We start from the raw sequence: 24,419 nt of genomic DNA, 5'->3' as shown, positions 1-24,419 counted from the left end.
GTTTTGCTTCTCTGGAGAATACAGTCTAAAACACCTGCCTTCCTGCACTTCCCCTCCTTAGATCCAGTTTATGTTCTGCTCAGCTTGCTTTGCTCTGGGTTTGTCTACATAGTATCTCTGTCTCCTATTGAAGATTCCATGAAGTTGCCTTCCTACACTCCTTGCCTGGGAATGCTGCTCACTTTGTCCCAAGATGTCTACACTATGCCAGTCCAGCTGGCAGGGTGCCTACAGTCCATAAGTCTCCTCATTCACTGTTTTCATTCAGTTTCTCCTTCCCTTTGGTGTTCGATCTAATTCTTCATCCTTCCTTTTTCTGTTCCGGGTTCCCAGATTGTCATCTGTATCTGTTTCACTTGGTTTCTTGGTTCTTTGCTGTAGGGGGATGGCATGGTGTGTGTGACTAAGCTGCCATCTTGGGTCCCCAGGCTCAAATCTATTCTTTATTTTGTCTCTAAATTCAGCCTAGATTACAGCCTAGGAAACCCTATGGGGGCATGTTCTACTCTGTCACATGGGGTCACTATGAGTTGAAATTAACTCAATGGCATCTAACAGCAACAACAATATCTGCCACCATGAGCTTGACAGATCCCAATACTTAAACTTTTCTGATGGGATCAGAGATGATATTCATGAATGTGATTTTTCTGATATTGTGTAATGAAATATGTCAACATTTGAAAGATCTGCAAACTCTGTAAACTAGTATTTTCCAAAATGATCAGTGCATGATGTTACAATACTACATAATTAAAAGGTCTATTTCAAGTGCAAGATAAACCAATGAATTTTAATTTAACAGCATATACAATTTCATTGATAGTATTTCAGATTACATACTGCAACTACCACTTGTCAAGTTTTAGTGTAATATCAGAGAAAAATATCTACAATTTTCTTAAAAGGCTATTAAAATATGCCTCGCTTTTCCAACTACATACCTGTAAGGGGAGGATATACATGGGGTATGGATGTACGTGGACTCCTGAGCAGGGCCCTGGAGGGAGCAAGGCAGACAATAAGAGACAAGGAGCATGTAGATGGGTCTATGGGAATGAAGATAATGTCCTTATGTCTTATGTTAAGGCCCAGCAAAGAGTGTCTACCACAAGGGAGGCTTTCAACAATTTAAACAGTGGACCTGAAGCCTTTTACTATGGATCTTAGCCAGCTTCTCTCCCTGGCCACACCAGTGCTGGTGCAGTAGCTGGCAGGAATGGAGGCTATAAATGGGGCAGACAATTCTGGGAACCAATTCATAAGGCTGAGATCAAGCACTAATTGCTCATAGTGAAGCCAAATCAATGCTGCATCTTTGTATTGTCTTTCCCTCTTTCACTCCTCCTTCTGGAGACTCACATTCCCAAATAACCTATTTGTGAGCAAGCCCTTGTCTCAGGCTCTATTTTAGGGGAAGACTAGGCTAAGATACCACCCTATTTTAAATTGTAACTCCCTCCTGGCACCCCTAGCCCGCCTTACTCTGCTCTACATCTTTCCTCCATATAATTTACTTATTTATTATATTTATAAAGGAGTGCTGGTGGGACAGTGGTTAAGCACTCCACTGCTAACTGAAAGGCCAGCAGTTCGAAACCACTAGTCATTCTGTGGGAGAAAGATGTGGCAGTCTGCTTCTGTAAAGATTTACAGCCTTGGAAACCCTATGGAGCAGTTCTCCTGTGTCCTATAGAGTCACTGTAAGTCAGAATTCGACTCGAGGCAATGGGTTTAGTTTTTTGTTTTGGTTTATTATGTTTATTGGTTATTACATGACTCTCCCCTGTCTTAGTTATCTAGTGCTACTACGACAGAAATACCACAAGTGGGTGATTTTAAAGAACAGAAATTTATTTTCTCACAGTTCAGGAGGCTAGAAGTCCAAACTTAGGGCACCAGCTCCAGGGGAAGAGTCCCTCTCTGTCAGCTCTGGGGGAAGATCCTTGTCTCAGCTTCTGTAACCCCTGTGTTCTTTGGTTCCTTGGTGATCTCCATGTGAGATCTATCTTTTTCCCCATTTGTTCTTGCTTCTTTCTGTGTCTAATCTGATCTTTTTTTATATCTCAGAAGTGATTACGTTGTGGAACAAAGCTAAAATTCTTAAAAAGCCCAGACTTATTGAATCGGTTGAGACTAGAGGTCTCCCTGAGACTATTGCTGAGATACTCCCTAAACCCTGAATGGAAACTACTGCTTAGGTCATCTTTTATCTAAATAACAGATTGGCTCCTAAAATAAAGACTATCACCATGAGTACTGTGAACCTTTAAAAAATCATATATGACCTTTTGGCACTGGGTTTGTAGTTCTGCCAAGATGGAATAGTAAGGGGTCAGGAAACTAGATTACTAGAAATGGAACATCCAGAATGGAATTAATGAGAATGTTGACAACTGTGAAAAATCTAACCAATGCCACTGAACAATTATAGTAGTACTTGTTAAATGGGAACCTAATTTGCTGTGTAAACTTTCACTGAAAACACAATAAAATATTATTCTTTAAAAAAAGTGATTAGGTTTAAGACTGTAATGTACTGGTGTCTGAAGTCCTCTAACTTCACAAGGTGGGAGAATCACCATCAGCATCAGCCCAAAGCTGATTCCTATGAGGTGGAGGTGAGACATACCTCTACTCTCCAACCTCTTTACCAATTCTAACACCAGCTGTCCCCCCACGGCATTCTCTACTTCTCTGTTGGGTTCGATAGTTCTTTGCAATGGCCACACAGAACTCACAGACCATACTCATGATTTTGAGGTTTGTTAGGGAAGTGACAGGCTACAATTCAGGATCAGGATCAACTTGGAAGTAATAAGAACAACTCAGGAGACAGGATACAGTTTGTCAATCAGGACAGCTTCCAGCCAAGACAGTTCTCAGATCCTCCTTGGTAATGCCCACAGGCAGGCCACCCTCGGGCCTCTACAGCTGACCCTCACTCAGGTAAGGGTTACATTTCTTTTGACTTTGCCATCAAGTGCCCGGAGGCACCCCACTCCGCCAGCAAGACTCCTGCATGAAGGCAGTCAGCTCTTTTGCTCCATGGGTTGGCAAGCCCAATGTGGCCCACTTGTGCTGGTCTCCTGTTTCTCACCACTCCTTCTGTCTTGTACGGTCTTGTGCCGTCTCCAGTGTTACACCTCTCTCTCTCTCCTGGGTTTAGGAAGTTCTCAGTGCAGGGACCCCAGATCCAGTGGATGCGCTCCACTCTCGGCTCTTCCTCTTGATGGTAGTGCGGTTCCCCCCTCAACCGTTGTGGAATTGGCTCTTGTAAGTCTAGAAGAATGGCAAAATTGACCAATTCCTTTGGTAGACTATAGGCATCTTATTTGCATAGTAATTGACCAGTGCCTGCAAGGGTTTTACACATCTTGATTGCATAGTACTGTCCACTTCCTTTCCAAGATTGTGGCCTAGCAAATCATCTTGGCAGAACTACAAACCCAGTGCCAAAAGGTCATATATAAAGAGAAACCTGTCGCCCTGTGTCTTGGTCATCTAGTGCTACTATAACAAAAATACCACAAGTGGATGGCTTTTAACAAAGAGAAATTTATTCTGTCACAGTCTAGTAGGCTACAAGTCCAAATTCAAGGCATCAGCTCCAGGGGAAGGCTTTCTCTCTCTGTCAGCTCTGGAAGAATGTCCTTGTGATGCATCAGTCTTTCCTTGGTCTGGGAGCATCTCAGGGCAGGAACCTCGGGTCCAAAAGATGCACTCTGTTCCCAGTGCTTCTTTCTTGGTGGTATGACGTCCCCATGTCTCTCCGCTTGCTTCTCTCTTTTATATATCAAAAGAGATTGGCTTAAGACACTATCTAATCTTATAGACCTCATCAATATAACTGCCACTAATCCATCTTACTACATCATAGTGATAGCACTTACAACACATAGGGAAGTCACATCAGATGATAAAATGGTAGACAATCATACAATACTGGGAATCATGGCCCAGACAAATTGACACACATTTTCGGGGGGACATACGTCAATCCATGACACCCTGCAAAGACACACCCTACACTGATGGGCTCATTAACATAAAAGAGAAAACCCTATTCTCAGATGGAATTACATCCACACATATTTTAGGGGATTAGGATTCCAACACGTATTTTGGGGGGACAAAGTTCAATCCATAACACCCACTAAAATGTAAGCTCTAAATTTGTCTGTTCTGTTCAGTGCTGCGTCCCCAACACTTAGAATATATAATAAAGTTTTAATAAGTATTTGTTGAATGAATAAGTGATTAGAAGTAACATACGTACATTTAGGTGCTGAATATTTAGACCCTGGTAGAACACTCTGGGCCTCAGGGAAGACAAGGGTTGTCTGTGGCTGGTTTGGGGATTGTGGTCAGGACTGAGGAGTATCAGGACTCTGGAGACTGAGCTTGGCTTGGGCTGGGGGCAGGGTTGGTCCAATGTTCAGTGGCCCACAGAGCCAGAGCCATTCCCAGCAGAGGTGCTGTGTTTCAGCTAAAGCCCTTGTGCTTGTTGTTAGGTGCCATCAAGTCACTTCTGGCTTATAGCGACCCTATGTACAATAGAACGAAACGCTGCCTGGTCCTGCGTCATCCTCACCTCTAAGGCCTTGTGCTTAGGCCTCGTAAAGAAGAAATTCCCTGTTCCTCATGAATACCCTTGCAAATCTTCTTAAATGAGAGTCTGTGAGTTGAAAATCTCCTAATTTTTATCTGAAAATATATCTACTTCAACCTCATTCTTAAAAGATACTGAAGATTGGTAGTTATTTTCTCTTATCACTTTGAAGATATGGTTCCACTGTTCATGGCTTCCCTTGTTGACCAGGGAGACAGACCCAAGTTCATAGCCTAGGCCTACTACATCTTAGCTGTGGAATCTTGAGCAAGCCACTTCCCCTCTTTGACTCACTTTCCTTATCTGCAAAGCTGTGTTAATGATAGACACATAGAGAGATAGATAGCTGCCCTCAAGCCGACTCTGACTCATGATGACCTTGTGTATAATAGTGTGAAACACTGACTGGTCCTGCATCATTCACACGATCACTGGCATGTTCGAGTCCATCATTACGGCTATCGTGCTAACCCATCTCACCAAGGGTGTCCCTCGCCCTTGTTGGCCCTCTACTTCACCAAACCTGATGTCCTGCTCTAGTGATCGATCCTTCCTGATGACGTGTACTAAGTAAGTGAGTTGGACAATGTTCTTTTGTGACCCATAAGGTTTTCATTGGCTGCTTTTCAGAAGGAGATTGCCAAGCCTTTCTTCCTAGTCTGTCTTAGTCTAGAAGATCCTCTGAAATCTGTTTACCATGGATCACCCTACTGGTATTTGAAATACCAGTGGCACAGCTTCCAATATCACTGCAACACACAAGCCTACTGGCAGATGGGTAGTGGGTGTTAATGGTACTACCTATTTAATAGGGTTGTTGTGAGAATTGAGGAAGAAAAAATCCCACATACAGTGTTTAGCATGATAGAAAGTGCTCACTAAATAGCAGTCAGCTTTAAACTTTCAGAGGGGGTGCAGTTCTAGGTCCTTCCTTCCTTCCGATCAGAAAGTCAGACTCCCCTCAATAACATTGCTTATTCCATTTTGCTGGGCCAAGGTCAGGAGAGAGATCCAGTCCAGGTGAAAAATGCGTGGGCTCTCCACAGGATGGAGAGACACTAGCTGTCCCTTGCAAATTGAGTCAAAAAGTCCTGGTTCCAAGACTTATAAATAAAAATGAGCTCATTAATTTGGGTACCCAGCTGAGTACATCTTCCAGCTTCCTGTTCTGAGCTTCATGTCCATGAAACGTGGGTTGCTTGAGTCACATCAGTCCAGTCCCAGTGACACTTAGATCGTGTTGTCTTGCTTTTTTTACCCCATGGCACCCTTATCCTGTACCCTCTGCCAGGAAGACCCTTCCTGCTATCGTCTGAAACCTACTCATTCTTCTGTTTGTCCTGTTTTTCTTATCGCTTTTCTTTTCCTTTCCTGCCTTCTTTTAACTTTATAGCAGTGTTTTTTCTCATTCCGTTTTATCACTCTACTAGTTTAACATACAAATTTAATTTAACAGAGCCAAAAATTAGTCAATACTTTGCCCTCCTGCCAAATAATAGACTTTCTGACTCTGATCACCTCTTCCTAATTTGTTTATTCTTGTTGTCTGGTTCTTTAGTTTTATCTTGTTTTCATTTCTAACCCCACAAATTAGACATTATTATTATTGTTTTATACAATCAATGTTTACTTACTTTACTCCATGTTTACATTTTTCTTTGATCACCATTCCTACTTGAACCTTAGACTTTCTTTCTAAGATCATTTTCCTTGTTCCCGAAGAACATCCTTTAAAGTTTCCTTAGATGAGGGTCTGTTAGTTATAAACGCTCTTAGTTGTTACCTGAAAAAATATCTACTTCAACCTCATACTTGAAAGATATTTAAGCTTAACAGTTATTTTCTCTCCAGCACTTTGAAGATGTGATTCCATTATCTTCTAGCTTCAGTTGTTGATATTGAGAAGTCAGCTGCCAGTCTACCCTGTAGTTCATCCATCTTTAATAATCAGCAATTTTACTACCAGAAGCGTGGGGTGTAGATTTCTTTTTATTTGCCATACTTAGGTTGGTGAAGCTTTCAGGACCTGAGAATTTTGTCTTTCATCAATTCTGGAAAATTCTCAGTCATATCTCTTTGAACACTAGACTCTCCCATTTCCTTCTGGAATTCTAATTAGACATATGCTAGTCTTTCTTTTTCCAAAATCTATGTCTCTTAACCACTGTTTTATAGTTTTCATCTCTGTCTCTCTGTGCTGCATTCTGGGTAAATTCTTCAAGTCTATTGCCCAGCTCACTAATTCTCTCCTCAGCTATGTAAATCTTCCATTTAATCTGTTCACTGAATTTCTAACTTCAAAGATTATGCTCTTCATTTATAAAAATACTACTTGGCTTTTTTTTTTTTCCCAAATAAGTCTTCCTGGTCATTTTTAGTAGTCTCTTGTTCCTTAACTATGCTTATAATTACCAACATTAATTTCTTTAAACATATGAAATATCCTTACTTTATATTATGTATACCATAATTCCTACCACACATCTGTCAGTTTGTAGTACTGTGGTGGCTTGCATGTTGCTGTGATGCTGGAAGCTATGCCACTGGCATTTAAAATACCAGCAGGGTCACCCATGGTAGACAGGTTTCAGCGAAGCTTCCAGACTAAGACAGATTAGGAAGAAGGACCTGGAAGTTTACTTCTGAAAAAATTGGCCAGTGAAAACCTTATGAATAGCAGCAGAATATTGTCTAGTATAGTGCAGGAAGATGAGCCCCTCAGGTTTTAAGGCACTCAAAATACGACTGGGAAAGAGCTGTCTCCTCAAGGTAAACTCGACCTTAATGATGTGGATGGAGTCAAGCTTTCAGGACCTTCATTTGCTGATGTGGCATGACTCAAAATAAGAAGAAACATCTGCAAACATCCATTAATTAATAATCTGAATGTGGAATGTATGAAATATGAATCTAGGAAAATTGGAAGTGTTTAAAAATGAAATGGAATGCATAAAGATCAACATCCTAGGCATTAATGAGCTGAAATGGACTGGTATTGGCCATTTTGAATCAGACATTCATATGGTCTACTATGCCAGGAATGACAAGTTGAAGAGGAATGGTGTTGCATTTATAGTCAAAAAGAACATTTTAAGATCTATCCTGAAGTACAGTGCTGTCAGTGATGGGATAATAGCCATATGCCTACAAGGAAGAGCAGTTAATACAACTATTATTCAAATTCACTGACCAACTACAAAGGCCAAAGATGGAGAAATTGAAGATTTTTACCAGCTTCTGCAGTTTGAAATTGATCGAACATGCTATCCGGATGCACTGATAAATACTGGTGATTGGAATTTGACAGTTGGAACCAAAAAAGAAGGATCGGTAGTTGGAAGATACGGCCTTGGTGATAGAAATGATACTGGAGATCGCATGATAGAATTTTGCAAGATCAACGACTTCTTCATTGCAAATGCCTTTTTTCAATGACATAAATGGCAACTATATATGTGGGCCTCACCAGGGAAAACACAGGAATCAGATCAACTACATGTGTGGAAAGAGACATGGAGAAGCTCAATATCATCAGTTAGAACAAGGCCAGGGACCGACCACAGAACAGACCATCAATTGCTCATATGCAAGTTCAAGTTGAAGCTGAAGAAATTTAAAACAAGTCCACAAGAGTCAACGTATGACCTTGAGTATGTAACACCTGAATTTAGAAACCATCTCAGAGATAGATTTGACGCATTGAACACTCATGACCGAACATCAAACAAGTTGTGGGATGACACCAAGGACATCATACATGAAGAAAGAAAGAGGTCATTAAAAAAATGAGACAGAAAGAAACGAACAAAATGGATGTCAGAAGAAACTCTGAAACTTTCTCTTGAATGTAGAGTAGCTAAAGCAAAAGGAAGAAATCATGAAGTAAAAGAACTGAAGACAAGATTTCAAAGGGCAGCTTGAGAAGACAAAGTAAAGTATTATAATGAAATGTGCAAAGACGTGGAGTTAGAAAACTGAAAGGAAAGAACACGCTCAGCATTTCTCAAGCTGAAAGAACTGAAGAAAAAATTCAAGCCTCTAGTTGCAATTTTGAAGGATTCTATGGGCAAAATATTGAATGACGCAGGTAGTATCAAAAGAAGATGGAAGAAATACACAGTGTCACCTTACCAAAAAGAATTAGTCGACTTTCAATCATTTCAGGAGACAGCACATGATCAAGAGCCAATGGTACTGATGAAAGAAGTTCAGGCTCCACTGAAGGCATTGGTGAAAAACAAGACTCCAGGAATTGACTGAATACTAATTGAGATGTTTCAACAAACTGATGCAGCGCTGGAAGCCCTCACTCGTCTATGCCAAAAAATTTGGAAGACAGCTACCTGGCCAACTGACTGGAAAATATCCATATTTGTACCCATTCCAAAGAAAAGTGATCCAACAGAATGCAGAAATTATGAAACAACATCATTAATATCACACGCAAGTAGAATTTTGCTGAAGATAATTAAAAAATGGTTGCAGCAGTATGTCGACAGGGAACTGCTAGATATTCAAGCTGGATTCAGAAGAGGATGTGGAATGAGGGATATCATTGCTGATGTCAGATGGATCTTGGCTGAAAGCAGAGAATACCAGAAAGATGTTTACCTGTGTTTTATTGACTGTGCAAAGGCATTCAACTATGTGGATCATAACAAATTATAGACAGCATTTCGAAGAATGGGAATTCCAAAACACTTAATTGTGCTCATGAGGAACCTGTACATAGACCAAGAGGCAGTTGTTCAAACAGAACAAGGAGATGCTGAGTGGTTTAAAATCAGGAAAGATGTGTGTCACCATACCTATTCCAGAAACTGGTATTTTGAAGGTCTGAGTCTATTGTTTACTGCTTTGTGCAACTCTTATTTGAAGTGCCTCTTGTCTTGTGTTTTATTTATTTTGCATATGAGCTCCTGTTCCTTGGAACTTTTTCTGTGGGAATTCTTTGAGGCCTGAGTTTAAGAGGAGTTACTTGAGAAGAGGATTTTTGCATTTGTTTCCACCAAGTGCCAAGGGAACTACTATCTACTTTAATTTAAAATTTCTTGTTGTTGTGTTGTTGTTCTTGCTGCATAGGTGCTGTGAATTCCACCCACTCGCAAGGCCCTATGAGGGCTGACTTGTGGTTAGGAGCATGCAGGATTGATATTCCTCTTTCTTCCACTCATTGTCAATGTTGAGCTTGGTGAGTTCCATGTCAGCTCCCTTTCAGAGATTTTTCTCTCCTACCTCACCCATTGTGGGCATCGTATTTTAGTTGCCTTGACTTTAGGGATGGAGTTCTGATTGTGTTTCCTACTTTGCCCAGGCTGTAGGTTTTGTTCAGGTGCATTAAGCTGAAGTTCTTGGTCACCTGGGATCAACAGCTGTCTCAGGGAAACCTCTGCTTCTACTCTCAATTATCTCTTTGGAATTCTGATTTCTTGTCATTTTTTAACCTCTGATTTCTCTTCATTTCTTGTCACCTCGGCTATGCATTTTTATAGATGTTTTAAAATATTTTTATCCAGATTTTTTTTGGGTGTTTTATATCATGGACCCCTGGTGGTACAGTGGTTAAGAGCTCAGCTGCTAACCAAAAGGTCAGCAGTTCAAATCCACCAGCCACTCCTTGGAAATCCTATGGGGCAGTTCGACCCTGTCCTATAGGGTCACTATGAGTCAGAATCGACTCAATAGCAACAGGCTTGGTTTTTTTGGTTTTGGTTTTATATCAGAATAATTTTTCAGGATATACTGTCTACCATATTGCCAGAAACGGAAGTCTAGCCATTCATCCCAGCCCAGCCAAATACCTTTCTCTTAGGAAGTGGCCCATCAGCTGGAGTCCTCTCATTGTGTTCCTCTCACCCTGGCCTGTGGGTTGGTCACTTGTGTTTGTGAACGACATGCTCCTCAACAGCAGGGATGAGGTTTCCTCTCTTCAGCCTCTACAGAGCCCATTCCAGAGTTCAACATACTTACCCTCTGTCAATGTCGGTTGAATGGAATTGCATCCAGGAGCTGGAGGCATCCACCTGCCAGCCTGTGCTGCCAGTGACCTTCCACAAGAGGGCGGTCTCAGCTGGTGTCACAGCCTGGTCACCCCGAGGGCCACGGGGGAGGGGCCTGGCTCCCTGTGGCTCTAAAACCTGCAACATCAAATACTCCCTTGGGACTGGATGGAGAGAATCCTCCTCCCCATTCCACAGGTGGGGAAATGAAGACAAGTAAGGATAGGGGTAGAAAATCTCAGTGTAGGGCCAGGACAGGTGAACCTGCGGCGAGGTCGTATCATATGGGGCAGAACCAAGAGGAACCAGTCTCCTGCTTCTGGACTCAAACTCTTCAAGGATTCTGCTTGAACATCCATATTAAGTTATCTATTCATCCATTCAACAAACGTCTATTAAGCACTGACTGTATGCCCAATACTGGGAGTATAGTGGTGAATTAAACATACTTGGTCCCTGCCTCTTTCTCTCAGTGTCCACTTCAGCCAAACTGGACAACTCAGCATGTCCCCACAACCCTGGGCTTTCTTGCCTCCACACCTTTGCTCTTGCTGTTCCTCCTGGCCCAGAAGCCCCTCCACCATCGCCGCCTAGTGAACTCCTGCTCACTCTTCTAGGCCCACCTTCCATGCCTGACCTCATGAACCCTCCCCTCTGACTTCCATAGAGGAATGTCTAACCCAGGACTGTAGGTAGAGGAGCTGAGTCCTTCTGTGCCATCTCAGGGGACGGCTCCCACCTGGGCCTTAGATCCCTTCTCTGTAGAAGGAGGTGGGGGACAAACTATCTCTCAGACCCTTCCCAATTTATGTCTCTCTGAGGGAGGCTAGGCTCTCTCCTCTCAAAAGTGCATGAAGACCACACCTCCTTCTTCCCAGCAAAGGTTTTACCCAAGGACAAGGTAAACTTTGAGATTTAGTCCCACAAGAGCAGGATTTGGTGGAATGGGACAGACAGCAGATCGTTCATTCATTCATTCTTCCAACATATACTTATTGAACATCTACTCTGTACCAGGTCTCCCTCTGTTGGCCGCCAGAAATGAGATGTTCCCCTTCTACTTACCTTTTCCCTTGTTGCCCTTCTTCCTCAGGCACTCTTGGAGAAGTCTCTCTTTGTCTCACCCTGTTACGTGGTGGGCTTGGTGGGCTCACAGCAGAGGCAGCTGGGGGCTCTCCCCACCACCCGTCATACCAGCCTCGCTTCCTGGAGACCAAACCACAAGCAGAACAGCACGGAGGCGTGAGAGACACTCACAGGCTGGGGTTGGTTGCATGCGTGCAAGAGAGAGCAGCAAGCAAAGATACAACCAGGAACAGCAAGGCAGAGTAGGTGAGTGGGCAGAGAGTGGCCGTGTCCATCTCTGGCCCAGGATGGCACTGCCCGCCACTGGGCACGCATAACCATCAGGGATGACACCAAACATGTGGCTCTTCGTGATCGCAGGATGGCTGACGGCAGCCCTCTCAGGTACCCTCTTCCGTCTCCTCCTGCCACCCTCTCTCTTCCTATCATGCTGGGGGACGTGGTCTTGCCTTTGCAACCCCCTTTCAGATGGTTCCCTCACACACTTCTTTCTGGATCCTTTTGGCCAAGGCTGTGCCCTGGTTGCAGGTGGGATCCAGCTGTGCCAACAGCAGTCGGGGCTTTGAAAGGGAACAGGAACCCCCTTGAGGGGCTGGGGGCTGTGCCTGGCACTCAAATGCTCCAGGCCTAAGAGGCCCCTGTCGGTGAGGTAACACAGGCAGCATGCCTTGTCTTACCAATGGGCACCGAGGGTCTCAGGAGGAGGCTGCCTCCCACCTACAAGCTCAGGGACTCCTCCATTCCCTATTTCCCCAGGAGGGAACATTTATCCTCCAGAGACGAGGACCACCAATGACCATGTTTCCCATCTCAAACCCAATGCCTTGGTCTCACCAGGCTTACCTCTCATGGGGAGCAGTCCCCGAAACACAGTTCAGGTCAGCCAGTCTCTGAGGGCTTCAGCACAACCAGCTGGGGTAGTTTATGGCACAAGTGAGCAGAAAGGCTCCTGAGCTGCCCCCCCGCTCCAAATCCTGAACTCCCCCAGGGTGCTGAGGCCTCCTTGAAGCCCAGGCCGGGGCATCAGGTGGCCAGAAGGTCTGGGGTGCCAGGGCTGTGCTTCTCAGATATGGTTGGCCCCTGCTGAATGTGGGGTTCAAGCTGGCCTGAGCAGGGTGGGGGCCAAGAGACGCGAGAGATCCTGTCTCTGGCTGGCTCACATTTGGCAGGGGGGTCTGGTGTGGAAACAGAGCCTGAAGTTGGTCTCCATCCACCCTGCAATGGAGGAGCCAAGTGCTTTCAGTTGGATGTGAGGGAGCCTCAGGAAGGGCCCTCGAGGAGGGCGCATCCCAGCCAGCTCGGAGGGTTGGGAGGGTTTGGGGAGCTATGGGAGGGGGCCTCTTCTCTCTGCCCTGACGTGGGACACCTGCTCTCAGCCTCCTGGCCTCACACTGGCTCAGGGAACGCGATGTCTCTCTTGGAGTAGAATAAGTGCCCTTTGGCCATGTGTGGGTCAGTCCCCAACTTTGCCTCTCTTCCTTCCAAGAGTTTCCAAGACAGTGCTTGGGGCTCAGCTGCCTTCTGCCCTGAGCGGAGACAGGGACAGGCAGAACCTTCTCCATGCGGCCAGCCCTGGGCCTTAGGTCAGGATGGAGGCCGGGTCTGCAAGGCTGTGCGGCTGGCCCTTGGCACTGCCGGCTGCTTCCAGGGCATCAGACCAGCTCCTTCCACGGCCTCCCAGCGGGATCAGCGGGCTGGGGAGCTAGCCCTGAGCGCTGCCTGGGGAGGAGGTGGGAGCCCCAGGCCTGGGCAGAGCTCAGGAAGGTGCCTGGAAGGGGCTCAAGAGCAGAGCGTCTTATTTTTGGTCACCTTGCCTCACCTCTGTTCTATCTGCTAATTCTCCGTACTGCTATTTACTTAATGCTTGTGAAACTGCATTTATATTTAATTGATACAAGTTTAGCTTTGAAAGGAAACTTTATGTCACTATTGTACATGGAAAACCAGTATCATCTGCAATAACCAAAAGTTCCAAAAACCCATTGCCGTCAAGTTGATTCCGACTCATAGCAATTCTAGGTAGCCATAAAAATAAATGGTGGTGAAAACAAACTTCTATTACGTTCTAGCAAAAAGTTTAAAGAATGCAAAGGCCTTGAGCCTGCAGCCTAGGTCCTGCCTTCTGTAGAAAGGGGGGATGAGGGAGGTATTCGAGACACCCTTGCTCCAAACTGTTATTTTCTCTTGATTTTTCAGAAGAATTGAAAGCCCTTTGAACAAAGAATGGTTTCCTTACTCTGCAGTTTAATGGCTGGCGTTACATGCTGCTTCCTTAAACCCTTTCAGGGGTCACCAGCACTGAGAAATAGGGGCTGGTAGGGGGGCACTGTAGGCAGAGGGAGAACTGTGAGCCCAAGTTCGGTGGGGAGAGAGAGAGAGCCTCCTGACGCAGCCAGAAGTCGGGGCCTGGCCTGCAGGCTGATACGAAGGGGGCTGAGCCACTGTCCCTGGGCCTGCCTGAGTGCTTCTTCCCCTCTGTCTTGGTCCAGCTTGCCCACATTCCAGCAGCACATTGCCCTCAGAGGGCAAGACTGACCCAGATCTGTCTGCAAGGGATCTCCTTGGCCATATTAGTGTGTTGGGGCAGACCACGTTGGGGAAAGGGGATTAGGGATGGCAAACTGTTAAGCACTTGACTATTAGCTGAAAGGTTGGCAGTTCCAACCCACCCAGTGGTGCCTCGGAAGACAGTCCTGGTGATCTGTTTCCCAAGGGTCACAGCCTTGAAAACCCTATGGAGCAGTTTACTCTGCACACATGGGGTCGCCGTGAGTTGGAATTGACTCGATGGCAGCTACCAGCAACAACAGAGAAAAAGAAAATGAAAGAAAGAAAAATGATGGAGGAGAGGAAGCTGAGAGGATGAGGCCCATAAGGACACTCCAGAGCCTTCACCCTAAAAGCTGCTTCTAGAAGCCTGGATGGGGAGCACAGGTCATTGGAGCCTGGCCCTCCTGGGCCCTGGCAGACTGGGCTGTAGTCCTCTGGTGCGAGGCAGGCTTCCCCCTCTCGTGCTCCCCTTCTGTGTTCCAGCTCCAGGCTCTCTATCCTGAGCCTCACACACCTATGAGCCTCTCGCCAGCTTGGCTTCATGTTAGCGACTGCCCGGGGCAGACACCAGGGCTTCCGTGACCAGGTTCTCCAATTCTCTGTGGTGCCGCCCTGGAGGACTTGGCCCAGGGCCAGTGTGTTTGCCTCCAATTCTGTGCCTCAGTTTCCTGATGAGCCAGCTGGGCTAAATGTGCAGAGACAATGAACCAGATGCCTAGTCTGAGGACGGTAGGGTGGGGCCAGGAGACTAGGGGTTTTGCCTGGGCCCTGCCTCTAATTCACTGTGTGGCTGTCCTCCTTCTCCTCTCTGGCCTCAGCTTTCCCATCAGTGGAATGGGGTGCTCTGAGCAGGCAATCTCTAAGAGCTTATCCAGATCTGACACTCTATGGGGCAGCAGAACGTTCTACCAGAAGAATGAACAAATCTGTTTTGGAAGAAGTACAGCCAGAATGCTCCTTAGAAGCGAGGATAGTGAGACTTCATCTCACTTAAACTTTGGACATGTAATCAGGAGGGACCAGTCTCTGGAGAAAGACATCATGCTTGGTAAAGTAGAGGGTCAGCAAAAAAGAGGAAGACCCTCAACAAGATGGAATGACACAGTGGCTGCAACAATGGGCTCAAACGTAGCAAAAATCGTGAGGATGGGGCAGGACCCGGGCAGTGTTTCGTTCTGTTGTGCATGGGGTCACTATGAGTCGGAACTGACTCAATGGCATCTAACAACAATGACAACAATGAGGCAGTAACCAAGACCCAGGCTTTTGCCCGCCAGGGCAGGACCAATATTGGTGACTCTAATTCCATCTATACTGTCGTTGGTGATGACTCAAGGTCGGTTTTTGTTATCGAAAGGCTGCTTGTGGTTACTTAGAAAACAATAATAATATTTAGTTTCTTAAATTAACTAATTAAAAAACTCTTTTTATTTCCTTAAGCTTGTAAATTCAATATACAAATCTCATTTTATTTGTAAGTCCATTTTTAACAATGGCGCTTAAGGGGCCTTTGATAAATATTTGAGCAAATCAAGTTGAACAGCGTAAGTTTCCTCAAACAATAAATGCCACTTAACAAGTGTAGCTAATTAAGTTCCTTTAGGTCTGTGCTGTCCAATAAGGTAGCCACTAGAAATGTGCATTTGAATATGGTAGCCCAAACTGAGCTGTGTTGGATATGTAAAATTCGCAACAGATTTTGAAGATTTGTACAAAAACGAATGGAAAATACTTCATTAGTAAATTTTTGTATGAATTACATGTGGAAATGATAATATTTTGGATATGTTGGGTTAAGTAAATTTTATTATTACAATTAATTGTACCTATTTTATATATATATTACACATACATACTTATTTTTTAAAATGCGGCTGATACGTAGCTTGTGTTATATTTGTACTGGATAGCATTCACTGCCTTAGATATTCTAAACTGCATTTATAAACTAAATGAATTCGATTTTCTTATAAATACTTTAAATACACTTAAGAAACAAAACCCTCCCGAGGATTTCAAAGAATGCATGCACATCTAAAAACTAACTTATAAACCAAGTAAATATTAAGTTCTCTGAAATATTCTATTAATGTTTACAGACATTATTAAATTCTCTTAAATTTTTAGCTTAAAATTTCAACTAAAGTCAATCACTTGATCCCATCCATGAGAAACTCTTACAACCAAATGTTCTTAAACATCACAAATACAGGACGATTGGGTTGCTAAGAGTCGGAATCGTCTTAATGGAGAAAGGGTTTGGTTTGGTTTTTATACACCAGCACACAAAAACTCGACCCAACTACAATTTTTTGTTCATTTAATCATCTCTATTTTTTCCCCCTTAAATAGACTTTATTCTTCAGAGCAGTTTTACATTTATAGGAAAATCGTGTAGAAGGTTGTACAGAGATTCCCTTAGACCCCGCTCTCCCATGTAAACTGTTTCTCCTGTTACTAACATCTTGCATCCCTGTGGTACACATGTTACAATTGATGAACCAATATTGATGCATCCTTATTAACTAAAGTCCATAGTTCACATTTCATCTCTTTTTTTTTAATTCTGCTTTTCCTGGTGTTAAAAGCCACTTGTTGTTATTACAACATGGCAACTCATGGCGACCCCACATGTGCAGGTAGAACTGCTCCATAGGGTTTTCAAGGCTGTGACCTTTCAGAGGCAGATTGCCAGGCTCGTCTTCCATGGCGCCTTTAGGTGGGTTTGAACAGCCAAGGTTTTGGCTAGCAGTTGAGTGCTTAACTGTTTGCACCACCCAGGGACTCTTAAAAGCTATTTAGCACAGAGAAAACAAGTGTACCATTCAGTCAAGCCTACTTCACCAGCCTGATCTGACAGAAAAGTTCAGGGATTAAATTGAATGGTCGGATTCCGAGGCTGAAGAAGCAGCCTTCTCCGAGGGACAAGGAGAAATGTGCAGCTGCCCCCACCTGAGGCTTTGGGACAGAGGGTTGGAGACCTCAGAGAATAGTCTTGTAGAAAAGACTAAAGTCACTCATTCAGTCACATCCATGAGAAACTCTAATGGCCAAATGTCCTGAAACATCACAAATACAGACATGGCATTAAATACCATTGAATTACACAGAGAGGAAGTTATGTCCAACACAGAGAACTTGACCCAACTTACGCTTAACACTTATGTATAAATACTATGGGTTTTTGTTCATTTAACCATCGGGTACCAGGCCACGTAGAGAAGCAGGAAACCACCTACATTAACGCCCATGGCAGATGCTCAAGTCAGCGCTAAGCAAACGCTGGTGGAGCTGGAGTCCCCAGGCCCCATCTTCTATCCCAGCCATAGTCCCCTCCAGGCCCTCCAGCCCGTCCCCATCAAGGCAACCCCTAGACTCGGGTCAGTGCTTGACGAGTTATTCAGAGCAGCACTTCCTGGGGTTTCTGCTTTCCCATCCAACTTCCAGTGTCTGCTAAAGCTGCCATCAACTCAACAATTCACTAAATACTCTTTCTTGGCCTTATGCTTTAAAGCTTACGTGCATTTAATTTTAGAAGAAGCTTTATATCACTCTCTTAAAGAGAAAGCCATTATAGATCACCTTAATAATAATGGTGAAGAGAACATAATGGAAATGAAACAATGTTGTTAAATTCTAGCTAGAAGAGTAGCTGCTTTCCTTTGCTGAAAGGGGAGGTTTGCAAGTCTCAGAGGCAGCTAAGGACTCTCCCCGGGGAGACTTTCTCCTCCAAGTAATCGGAAAGGCTGAAAGGGAAATGAAGGGACATAACTTCCTCACCACCATAACTCAGTGGTATTTAATGCCACATCTGTGACCTCCTAAATGACTTCATGTACCTTTGGGTATGTGCCCCACACTTTGGGGAACAATGATCTAGACGAAGGACAGTGGGGGTTGGGCAGTGCCTCCCCCTGCCAGGCAGAGCTCGGCTGCCCAGGGACATCCTGGACATGGGGGCCCCATACCAGGCACCTCGGGCAGCCTCTGGATTGCCCTGGCGAGCCTTGAAGTTGGAGATGATACCCAAATCCGTGTCCCCGCATTTAGCTCGGGGCACTGAACCCCTGTAGCATAGGGAGGGAGAAGGGATGTTATTCAGGGAGTCTGGAGCCCTGAGGAGTCCCTGAGAGGCACAAATCGTGGAGTGTGTTGCTACTAACCGAAAGGTTGGCAATTTGAGTCCACCCAAAGGCACCTTAGAAGAAAGGCTCAGTGATCTGCTTCTGAAAGGTCACAACCATGAAAATCCTATAGAGTACAGTTCTATTCTGCAACATGTAGGGTTACCATGAGTGGGAATCGACTCAACAGCGACTGGTTTGTTTTTTTGTTTTTTTAGCCCTGGGAGGTCCTGGGTGGCGCAAATGGTTTGCACTCGACTACTAACCTAAAGGTTAACGGCTCAAACCCATCCAGCAGTGCTGTAGAAGGAAGGCCTGGTGATCTGCTTTCATAAAGATTATCGCTAAAAAAAACCATATGGAACAGTTCTACTCTGTAACATATGGGGTCGCCATGAGTCAGAATCGACTTGATAGCAATGGGTTTGGTTTTTGGGTTTTGAGGAGGCCGGCAGTGGGAACAGATTTTTGAAGCTAGCTCTGCTTTAACTAGCTGGCTGTAACGTGCTTGAGCAACTTCTTCCCCTCTCTCCCTCCCTCCTTTTCTTCCTTCCTTCCGAGAGTTTACAGGTTGTCCTGAAGGTCAGCTGGCAGGGAGGAGAGGGGATCCAGCTATCTCAGAAACTCGCCTCAAGATAGGCGCAGCATCATGACCCCAGCCGGCGTACTGCCGTGTGGAAAGATGAACTTTGGAGCCAGGGAGACTTGGGTTCTCAGTCTCAGCTGTGTGAGCCCAGGGATGTTGCTTAGCTTCTCTGTGCTTACCTACTAGACATAAAATACACCCAGCTCACCAAGGCGTGAAAATTCATTTAGATAATGTATCTGAAAATGCCCACAGTGCTCAAAATGTTAGTTTATCGATGTTACACAGCAAGGACAAAAATAATCCCTTGCGTGTGTGAACTCAAGATTTAGTGGTTACCAGTGCTGTTTGTACAATGAGCTAGTTTACCCACATGTAAACCCCATTTTACAGATGAGGAAGCCAAGTTTTAGCAAGGACCAGTGACTTGGCCAAAGTCTGTAGCTACTAAGCGCCAAGATTTGAGCTTAAGTCTCCTGACAGGCAGCCAAGGGTTCTCTCCACCACAAAAAAAAGTGGTTTGTCTCTTGGCTGTCTGTCCTTCTGGGTTCCATCCTGGTACAAGGCATCTCTCCCAAATATCACTCCCCAGGGCTTGCAGCCACACCACTTAGTCCTGGGACAGTGCCTAGAGGCCTCTGAGGTCCTGGGGCCACCTGGAAGACTTCCCTTTTAAATAATTTATTATTATTGTTTTTGTTGTTGTTGTTGATAATATATACAGCAAAACATACACCAATTAAACACTTTCCACATGTACAATTCAGTGACATTGACTACAGTCTTCCAGTTGTACCACCATTCTCACCCTCCTTTTCTGAGTTGTTCCTCCCCGATTAATATAAACTCACTGCTCCCTAAGTTTCCTATCCACGCTTTAAAAAGTTGCTGTTGTCAGTTAGATCGCATATAGACAGTTCTTTAAAAGAGCACAATGCTCAAGGCAGACATTCTTTACTAATCAAGCTAAACTATTGTTTGGAGCCCTGGTGGCACAGTGGTTAAGAGCTTGGCTGTTAACCAAAAAGTGTGCAGTTCAAATCCACCAGATACTCCTTGGAAACCCTATAGGGCAATTCTACTCTGTCCTATAGTGTTGCTATGAGTTGGAATTGACTTGACAGCAATGGGTTTTTTTTTTTTTTTTTTTTTAATTATTGTTTGGTTTGAAGAAGACTTCAGGGGATTTTTTAGTTTAAGGTTTACAGATTATCTCAGGGCAAAAGTTCTGAGGGTTCATCCAGCCTCCATGGATCCAGAAAGTCTGGATTCCATGAGAATTAGGAATTCTTTTTTGCATTTTTCTCCTTTTGATCAGGACACTTCTACAGTATCTTTGATCAAAACCTTCAGTAATGGTAGACTGCCACCATCCAGTTCTTCTGGTCTCATGGCAAAGGAGACAGTTAGCCACCTGGAAGGCTTCCTAAGGACAGACAGGTTCAAGAGTGGCTGCCTCTCCCATCATGGCCCAGCCCCACGGGGTTTACCCTGCAGCTGCCCTGCTCGCCAGGATCAGGAACAAAGACAAAGCCCGGCAGGAGGCTCCATCCAGTCACATTTATTCATCACCTGCCTCGTGCCAGGCCCTGTGCTGGCTCTGAGATATGCGATATGAAGGTTTGTCCTTGAACACAGTGTGTTGTGAGGAAGGTGGAAGAACACACAAGGGTCAGCCTTTGATAGGTGTGACAACAGTCACTATCCGATGATAACTATACCCACCATCCATTACGGGGGACTCACCATTCTCCAGTGGTCCTGGGTGGTGCAAACAGTTAATGCACTCTGCTGCTAACCAAAAGGTTGGAGATTTGAGTTCACCTAGAGCTGTCTCGGAAGAAAGCCCTGGTGATCTACTTCCAAAAAATCAGCCATTGAAAACCCTATGGAGCATAGTTCTACTCCGATACACATGGGGTTGCCATGAGTCAGAATTGACGTGACAGCAACTGGTCTACCACTGTCCAAGCATTGGGCATGCTTGCCCTGTCTCACCCCTACGACAACCTTGAGAAAATCATCACTTTATGGGTGGGGAAACTGAAACCGAGGTTCAGAAAGTTATGTATTTGTCCCAGGCTAGTGGCTGCAGCTGAATTTAAACCCATGTCTGTAGGTTCCAAAAGCCATATTCTCAACTGCCTGGCTGCACTGCCTCTGTGGAGCTGGGAGTCAATGGAGGGAGAGCTTGAGCCTTTCTGGCAGAAGAGGGGTGGCTTCCCAGAGGGGGGGCATCACTGTGTCAGAGGGGCTGGACAGTGAGACAAGAAGTTTTTCCCATACAGAGAAGGATGGCAAAAGGATTCTAGGCACAAAGACTTTAAAAAAAAAAAAAAAGAATACAGTAAGTCTCCGGGTTACCAACTTCTCATACTTACCCTTTAATGTTATGTAAATTTGCCGTCACTTTGAAATGACTGAACCAACACTTACTCACAGCAAATTCTTCATCACCATCCCCTTCACTTGCTGCCCGTGCAGCTTTTAAATCATTGAAAAGGCTTCAAGACTTTTCTTGCACTAAAATAAGGCTAAATAACATATGCACCTGTTCCAACTTACCTACAAAATTCTTAAACACACACTTAGAACGGAGCTCATTCGTAACCGGGGGACTGCCTGTACATGCAAAGCAAAAACTGGTGAAATCCAGGTTAAGTGTGTAGTCTAGTTCATTGTGTTCTGCCAACATCAACCTCCTGGGTTTTTTTGTTTTGTTTTGTTATTGTTGTTGTTGAGAATATACACAGCAAAACATACACCAATTCAACAGTTTCTACATGTACAATTCAGTGATGTTGATTACATTCTTGGGCTTGTACAACCATTCTCACCCTCCTTTTCTGAGTTCTTCCTCCCCTATTAACATAAACTTGCCGCCCCCTAAAGTTCCTATCTACTCTTTCCATTTGCTGTTGTCAGTTTGATCCCATATAGATAGTTCTTTAAAAGAGCACAATGCTCAAGGCAGACATTTTTTACTGGTTAAGCTAAACTGTTGTTTGGTTTTAAGCAGACTTCAGGCCAACCTCCTGGTTTTGATAAAGTACTATAGTTTATGTCATCATTGAGGGAAGCTGGGTGATGGTACAAAGGACTTCTCTCTATTGTTTTTGCAACTTCTACAAGTCTATATTTCAAAATAGTAATTTAAAAAAAAATTTCAGGCAGAAGTACTCATTTGAGAAGCCTGGAAGTGGGACAGGAAAGGTGACATTTTGAGAGGAGCTGGGATGACTGTCCAGCCCTGCTGGTCCCATAGGCCACATTGAGTGGGTGGGGCCACAATTTCCCAAAGGAGTTGAGCTCCAGGACCTTTTCTGTTTTTCTGACTCCTCCTGTCTGGTATGTCATGAGGATTCCGTGAGATGATACTCGTGAGAGTGCCAAGCACAGTGCCTGGCCTGTAGTAAGTGTACACACAAACTGAGATTTTACAAATGTTAGCAGGCGATACCATGGATAATGGCCTCCCATGCAGTACTTTGTAAATACATAAACCGGTCTTCTCCTCCTCACAGCCTATGAAGTAGGAGCTATTACCCCCATTTTACTGATTCAGCACTTGAGGCTCAGAGAGGGGAAGTGACCTGCCCTAGATAGCACAGCTAGTAGATGCCGAATCTTTAACTTGACCTTGTAACTCTACGCCTAGTGCTTTTTCCCAGCCCTGGAACATGGGTTTGGACAGGAGACCCTATACACCCCAAGTTGTCTGCAGGGAAGCTCTCCCGTTCTCTAGGGACATTTCACCTCACCCACCAGCTGGGCTGTCATGGAACCTGGGTGAAAAAAACCTGAAGGTGCTCGGCAGGTCAGAAGTTTTGTCTCTTCCTGGCTGAGCCTCGGTTCCCCGCTGTAAAGCAGGGTCATTAGCAAGCTCCAGAGCCAGGGGCTGGGGTGAGGTTCCGTGAGATATTGGCTATGAAGCCCGTGGGGAAAGATGAGGCTCTTTGGGATTCTACAGGAGCCCCATGGCCACATCCTCTGCTCAGCTGAGGCTGGGGCAGGAACTCACAGGGACACAACAGAGAGAGCATAGGAAAGACGGGGTTTCCGCCCGCCATGTTATAGCCTCCTGGGGCGGGACTGCCTTCTCCCTGAAAATGGCGGCTGAGAGAGCCTCGAGAGCAGGGAGCCCGGGGTTGATGGCTGAGGAGGAAGCTGTGGGGCTGAGCCTTTGGCCCTTGGGAGTTGTTAGACAGGGTCTGCATAATGGGAAAGTAATCCCCTTGCTTTCCCGTCAATGGGGTGCCCCGGCTGGGGTCTCCACTGTATTAGGGGGTAGGGCACATTAGAAGGTTCAGCCTTTAAGTTTCCAGGCCATGCCTGACCACTCCATCAAGACTCTGAGCCGGCCAGGGCCACCAGGAAGTGCCAGCAATGTCTTGGGAGTCTGTGTGGGGCTGGGGGACTAGGGCTGTGTGGGCACACAGGCTGTGCAAGCAAGGAGGAACCTCAGCGCTGGAGGGCCCCCAGATGTCTTGGGGATTGCATCTGAGCCCCAACTTCCAATTTGGAAGCCCCTTCCTGAACTTTACAGAAGAGCAAACTGATGTTTCAGAGAGTTTGAGTGTGTTCAAGTGACTGGATGGCACCCAACAACAACATGTAGCAATTATTTTTTTTAAAAAAAATCGATTCCTGTTTTAAACCTAAATAAGTTTATCTGAGCTTAGAAATCTTCCATCACTATCATATATATAAAATAAATATCACTTGCAGTAAATAGAATACATCCAGCCAATTGGTGACAGAGCTGGGACCAGAGTCATGATCTAGCCACTGCCCTACCCCTGCCAGCTGCCTCTTTCCAAATGGGATTTGGGGAGAGGATTTTATCCAAACTTCAGTGTATTTTTCTTTTATTAGGATGTTCACCTTTTCCGGAGAGGTGCCTGGGAGCTGGACTGAGGGGGGCGGAGACAGAAGTGGGGAAGTGGGCCCTGGACTGGAGGCAGTCCATTCTCTGCTTTCCTCAGAAAGCCTTCCTTTGCCCTTCTTCCTTTGACTAAACTAAAGTAAATGCACCGAACAAATAATTTAAGCACCTTGGGAAAATGTGTTGCACTGCCCAGATGGGACCCTAGAAATACCATGTTGGAAAAAAAAAAAACATTTTTCAGAGGAGGAGACTGAGGTGCAGAGTGGGGAGTGATCTGCCCAAGGACACAGAGCAAGGGTGAGAAGCCCAGTCTGCAGGCCCAGCCCAGGGCCTTCTTCCTTCCGTCATTGCCCAGAAGAGTGTGGCCTGGGCCCTGTGTAAGTCAGGGGCGCCTTCAGGAGAGATTGCTGAAGAGTGCAGTGGGGCACGGGGTTCCGAGGTGTCCTGACTCTGAGATGCCACTTGGTGAGGTGAGGAGCTGGCTTCCTGTAGCTGCTCTTCCTGCCTGTCTCAGCAGCTCTCTCAAGCTCAGGCTTTGGTGTCATTTACTCCTAGTTTTTTTTTTTTTTTTTTT

The 24,419-nt window shown here is 45.1% G+C and overlaps 1 protein-coding gene across 1 annotated transcript in view; it reads left to right on the top strand.

The window, feature by feature from the left end:
• CD6 (CD6 molecule) overlaps window positions 1–24,419 on the top strand; it is a 79,225-nt gene that overhangs the window by 22,427 nt on the left and 32,379 nt on the right. The window contains exon 2 of the mRNA XM_023743172.1: window positions 11,705–12,081. Coding sequence (XP_023598940.1) covers window positions 12,024–12,081 — 58 coding nt within the window. The 5' untranslated portion in view covers window positions 11,705–12,023. The remainder of the gene's footprint in view (window positions 1–11,704; window positions 12,082–24,419) is intronic.

Source organism: Trichechus manatus, unplaced genomic scaffold (assembly GCF_000243295.1).
Source record: "Trichechus manatus latirostris isolate Lorelei unplaced genomic scaffold, TriManLat1.0 scaffold00240, whole genome shotgun sequence".
In the NCBI taxonomy this organism is placed as follows: Eukaryota; Metazoa; Chordata; class Mammalia; order Sirenia; family Trichechidae; genus Trichechus; species Trichechus manatus.
This window is presented reverse-complemented; position numbering and strand designations above follow the sequence as displayed.